This window comes from Emys orbicularis, chromosome 4, assembly GCF_028017835.1.
Source record: "Emys orbicularis isolate rEmyOrb1 chromosome 4, rEmyOrb1.hap1, whole genome shotgun sequence".
NCBI lineage: Eukaryota > Metazoa > Chordata > Testudines > Emydidae > Emys > Emys orbicularis.
The window spans coordinates 1,427,806-1,433,803 of NC_088686.1; the positions used below are offsets into that span (position 1 = coordinate 1,427,806).

Here is a 5,998-nt window from a genome sequence, read left to right on the forward strand (position 1 = left end):
GATAAATACTGATTCTCTAGAGCATGTATTATGGGAGAGCCATTGGCTGAGAGATTGATTCAGTGATGAAGGACCATTTTCTAGTCCCCAGGTGATATGCTCTTCTCTGTTTAAAAATACAACCTGCCTAAAAGGAATTTGTTAGAGAGGAAAACCTCAGCACCTACATAGAAGTGCAAATACTGTCTGACTAATGAATGATATAGCAACAGTTTTTGTTGAGTAAGAACTTTTTAATTCAAGATCATAAACAGATAGCTCAGGATATTGACTTTGTTAGAAATAAACCTTCTGCAGGAGTGGGTTGGAGATGGTCATCAGCACTAAGAATCATCAACCTCACCCTCAAGGCCGTGTTCATTTTTTAAACTATAATTTGTCAGGTGAAGCCCTCTTGCCCGAGGGACTCAGTGGTCTGGAACAGCTCCCGCTTACATTAGCTTCAGAATGACTTTTAGGTGCTCACTGTTTCTGAGGAATAGCGCTTAGGGGCTTGATATCATAGAATATCAGGGTTGGAAGGGACCTCAGGAGGTCATCTAGTCCAACCCCCTGCTCAAAGCAGGACCAATCCCCAGACAGATTTTTGCCCTAGATCCCTAAATGGCCCCCTCAAGGATTGAGCTCACAACCCTGGGTTTAGCAGGCCAATGCTCAAACCATTGAGCTATCCCTCCCCCCATCGTCACTGATTGTCTTTGCATCTTACAGACTCTTATTCCATTTCATTTCCCAGTTCATGGACAGACCGGATTACTGTTCCCCGTTCAAAGTTCCCAGGGCTTGCCTAACAACTCTCACAAGCTTTGAACCTGGGACAGCTGTGAAACAGCTTGTATGTTTGCGTATGCAGGGGTGCGGGAGCCATGTCAGTCTCTGGATATTAGAGAGACAAGGTGGGTGAGGTAATATTTCTGATAGGACCAAGTTCTGTCTCTCTCACCAACAGTAGTTGGTTTAATAAAAGCTATTACCTCACCCCCCTGGTCTCTGTGTGTTTATGGCCATTTAAAATATACTGTCTTTATGGTAGTATATTTATGGAGCTGGTGAAGTGGTTGTGCAATTCTGGTGTGTGCAGATGGGCTAGAACCCAAGACTAAGACGAATTGTACGGGCAGAATTTTCTGGGGGCGGGGGGAATTTGTTGCTGCCCAGGGAGTTGGAGAAAGTGATAACCTCTAAAATTTGGTTGGGTTCCCTATTTATCAGCCCTCCGCCAACAAAATAATTAACAATTTATGAATGGTAGACACCAAACTCCTTAGAGTTTGTTCTGCACATAACACTAAGAGCGTAGGTGTTGGGGAGACCTGTGTGTTCCACTTGTCGTTTTTAGGGAGACTGGCCGAACGGCTGCAAGGTCTGTACAAACAGGTGCAAGACTCCTTTTCCGCCCAGGTAACTACGTAGCAGGATCACAAAGACACATCGGAAATGGAGGGGTTGACAGTGTCTACTCAGGAGAGGCCAAGGAGTGGCATAACCGGGTGGTGCAGATCCAAGAGTGAGTTGCGTTGGCAGGGGCTTCCAAATGCGCGGCTGATAGTACGTAAAATTCTGTGCCTCTGTTATCCAACTGCTATTTCCATAAGACCAAACAAATAATGTATAAACCACCGAAGAACGCTGTGTTGGTCTGCTGTTTGGTAATGGATGACACCCGTCACCATTAAAAAGTAAATCCATGGCTTATGAATGCCCATCGTTATTATCACGTATTCATTGTATTGGGGTTCTTCTCAGCCTAATGGGACCATCTCCTGTTGGTGTCATCATTTTTACTGTAGTAGCACCAAGACTGGTGCCTCATTGTGCTACTCAGTGTACAGACATGTATTGAGAGACAGCCACTCCCCCAAAGAGCTTACAATCGAAATAGACATGGACAACATCCCGATCCCTTGAGTCACAGCCCAGTGCTGTAACCACTAGCCCAGCCTTCCTTTCTTTGCCTCCTTATTGCATGGGTTGTGTTCCACATGGGGGATATTAACAATGTGCTTTGCGCTCTCTTGCAGGCTCTGAAACCTGATCTACAATGGAAAAACTGCTTTTGTATCTGCTGTTCATTGGCGTAGCAGTGAGAGCCCAGATCTGCCCCAAGCGCTGTGTCTGTCAGATTTTGTCTCCAAATCTTGCAACCCTTTGTGCCAAGAAAGGGCTTTTATTTGTTCCCCCAAACATTGACAGAAGGACTGTGGAACTGCGACTGGCGGACAATTTTGTTACAAACATCAAAAGGAAAGATTTTGCCAACATGACCAGCCTTGTGGACCTGACACTATCCAGGAATACAATAAGTTTTATTACACCTCATGCATTTGCTGATTTGCGCAATTTGCGAGCTTTGCATTTGAACAGCAACAGGTTGACTAAGATCACCAATGACATGTTCAGTGGGCTTTCCAACCTGCACCATTTGATACTTAACAACAATCAGCTGACTTTAATTTCTTCCACAGCCTTTGATGATGTTTTAGCTCTTGAGGAACTGGATTTGTCCTATAACAATCTAGAAACTATCCCTTGGGATGCTGTGGAGAAGATGGTTAGCTTGCACACACTCAGCTTAGACCACAATATGATTGACCACATTCCTAAGGGGACTTTCTCCCATCTCCACAAGATGACCAGGTTAGATGTCACATCAAATAAATTGCAGAAGCTGCCCCCTGATCCTCTCTTTCAACGAGCTCAGGTATTAGCAACCTCAGGAATCATCAGCCCCTCTACTTTTGCATTAAGCTTTGGTGGAAACCCTTTGCATTGCAACTGTGAACTCCTGTGGCTGAGGCGTCTTTCCAGAGAAGATGACCTAGAGACTTGCGCTTCTCCTCCACTGTTATCTGGTCGGTATTTTTGGTCAATCCCAGAGGAAGAGTTCCTGTGTGAACCCCCTCTCATTACTAGACATACCCATGAGCTCAGAGTGCTGGAGGGTCAACGGGCAACTCTGAGATGTAAGGCCCGGGGGGATCCAGAGCCAGCCATTCATTGGATTTCACCAGAAGGCAAACTTATTTCAAATGCAACGAGGTCGCTGGTGTACGACAATGGAACGCTAGACATACTTATAACAACTGTGAAGGATACAGGCTCCTTCACCTGCATAGCGTCGAACCCTGCAGGAGAAGCCACTCAAATGGTGGATCTTCACATAATCAAACTTCCTCACTTGCTAAACAGTACAAACCACATTCACGAGCCTGACCCTGGCTCCTCGGACATCTCGACCTCCACCAAGTCAGGGTCAAATGCTAGTAGTAATAATGGGGATACTAAAGTCAGTCAGGATAAGAAAGTTGTAGTAGCAGAAGCAACATCATCCACTGCGCTACTCAAATTTAATTTTCAAAGAAATATACCTGGAATACGTATGTTCCAAATCCAGTACAATGGTACTTACGATGACTCACTTGTTTACAGGTAAGACAGATCCAACCACATCTGTATCTGCACTTAGCTCTCCATCAAATTGTTTCCTATTGATTTATTAATGCACTGTTTCATTGCAGTCCATTATTGAGGAGTGGTTACAGTACCACTTAGCCTGATCAGAATACTGCCCTCAGAAGCATATGGCGCAGGGCTTGTGAAAGTCTAATGCAATTTTCAACTAACAAATAGGAAAATTACTTTGAATAGTGTTCTTTTTGGATAATCCAATCTGACCTTTATCCCCTGCAGTAATCTGATTAGCAGAAGGATTGTAGTTAGATGAGTTAAATGGATCTTACACCCTCAGTTTTTGAAAACCTGGGAGAAAGATGTCCATAAATGTACGTCCACTAAAGCCCTCTAATTCTGTCCTCAGTCTCTCTGCCACTCAGCCTGGTGCAGTGCACACAGAGGTGTTTTATGTGCTAAGTGGATTTGTTTTCAAGTCAGTTAATGTAACAGTCACACCTTTCAAAACCAATTTGTCATCAATGATTTTTTTTTATTTAGCGGTGGCTCGTCCAAGGAGCTCTGCACTGCTGAGCAAGGCAATTAGTGGGCTTGCCAGTGGGAGACGCAGCGCTGCTAATGCAGGGCTCAGAGCCATTGGAGTTGGCTCTGAGTAACTCCACGGGTGCAGTGTGTTTGTGCCTCTGGGGGTGATCGCCTTCGCAGGTGATCTGAGAGCGGGGGATGGGAGATGACTGTGAGTGCCTTGTTTAATAACATCAGTTCCCTTGTCCCCCAGAATGATACCTCCCACGAGCAAAACCTTCCTGGTCAACAACCTGGCCGCTGGGACTGTCTACGACCTGTGTGTCTTGGCAATCTATGACGACGGCATCACCTCCCTCACGGCCACCAGGGTCGTCGGGTGCATACAGTTTACGACCGAGCAGGATTATGTCCGTTGCCATTTCATGCAATCCCAGTTCCTGGGCGGCACCATGATTATCATCATCGGTGGGATTATCGTGGCCTCCGTGCTCGTGTTCATCATCATCCTCATGATCCGCTACAAGGTGTGTAACAACAACGGGCAGCACAAGGTGACCAAGGTCAGCAATGTTTATTCTCAGACCAACGGCGCTCAGATGCAAGGCTGCAGTGGTGCGATGCCCCCGTCGATGTCCAAACAGGTCGTCGGGCATGAGGAGAGCGTCCAGTGCTCCAGAGTCCCCACTGACAGTGTGACTCAGTCCTCAGACACTTGCTCAAGCCAGGACTCCACTACCACTACCTCTGCACTGCCTCACACGTGGACTTCCAGCGCGTCGGCCTCCCAAAAGCAGAAGAGAAAGCCTGGGCCAAAGCCAAGCAGCGAGCCACCGAGCGAAGCTCTCACAAATATCGAGTCCCAGAACACTAACCGAAATAACTCCACTGCACTGCAGCTAGCTAGTCGTCCCCCGGCCTCTGCCAAAGGGCCCCCCACCTACAAAAGAGCACAATCAAAGCCAAGTAAGTTTCTCACTTTGCCAGCTGAAACATCCAGAGCAAAGCGCAGGTACTCCCTGAACGGAGAATTAATGGAATACCATTGGTATGGTAACTCCCAGAACACAGGTGGATTATGGTCTAAAAGGAGCATGTCTATGAATGGGATGCTAATTCAGTCAGACAATTCTGATGTGGATAGTGGAAAAGCAACTTTCTCGAGTTCTGAGTGGATATTGGAAAGCACTGTGTGACCTGCTTTTTAAAGTGTATTTTATTTTATTGTCATGAAAAACAAAACAGCAAACATTGTGTGAGACCTCACTGCTGGGAGATGGGGATTTGGAATTTCACTCCTGGCTTGCTGAGTCCTGGCTTGTCCAGGCAGGGTTGTGTGGGAGCTGCCCAGGGCACACAGGTTTTGTTATGTTTATTTTATTTTATTTAATATAACAACCGAAGGCAACATTCAAAGATAAAATGATTAAAGGAAAAAAGCATGAAACAGCACCAGTGCCTTCCCCTACTCTAGGACTGGCTTCCTGGTTCTGCAGTAGCAGAAAACAAAAGAGAGTTTCACAGAAAAAGCCTTTTCTAAAGGAAATGCTCTTTCCTCCAAGCTAACAAAAGACAACTTATGGATCAATCAGTAAAATGATATTTTTTAAAATGATCAGACTGTATGTTTCTTTTCAGTGACAATGGTGTTGCCTTTGTTTTTAGGCAAATGCTGTACAGAAACAACAACTCTGTGTTGTTATGTTGTGTAAAATAAAATACTCAATAAGTGTACCTAGTCAGTGTTAAAGGAAGTCCCCTTGGAAGCAGCATTCTTGGTGTAGGTTCCTTAGGGGTTCCCTGGTATTGGCATTACCAGCCGTTTTCCCAGCTGGTGCAGGGAGGGGAGGGGAAAGGAGATGCCCTCAGCGTTCTGGGGTGAGTAAAAGCTCTGTTTTAGTGTGCGGGAATGAAGACACAGGGCCAGATCCTCATCTGGTGGAGACGGGTGTTGCTCCACCCCAGCCAGTGACAATGCCTGTGCACCAGCAGAGGACCTGGCTCCGAGCCAGAATCCCAAATGCAGGTATGTCGGCATTCAGGGCTTCGATGTGTGTTGTGT

General features: G+C 46.0%; 1 protein-coding gene across 1 annotated transcript; it reads left to right on the forward strand.

Annotated features, from left to right (window-relative positions):
• The first annotated feature begins 2,041 nt into the window (after positions 1 to 2,041).
• Positions 2,042 to 5,132, forward strand: LRFN5 (leucine rich repeat and fibronectin type III domain containing 5). The gene is made up of 2 exons (XM_065403957.1): positions 2,042 to 3,429; positions 4,190 to 5,132. Exons 1-2 carry the CDS (start codon positions 2,042 to 2,044, stop codon positions 5,130 to 5,132), a joined length of 2,331 nt encoding a protein of 776 aa, XP_065260029.1.
• The last annotated feature ends 866 nt before the right edge of the window (positions 5,133 to 5,998 follow it).

Coding starts and splice junctions, on each gene's coding strand:
- LRFN5 (XM_065403957.1), top strand. CDS start 2,042: ATGGAAAAACTGCTTTTGTATCTGCTGTTCATTGGCGTAGCAGTGAGA. Junction 3,430..4,189: donor GATGACTCACTTGTTTACAG/GTAAGACAGATC, acceptor CTTGTCCCCCAG/AATGATACCTCCCACGAGCA.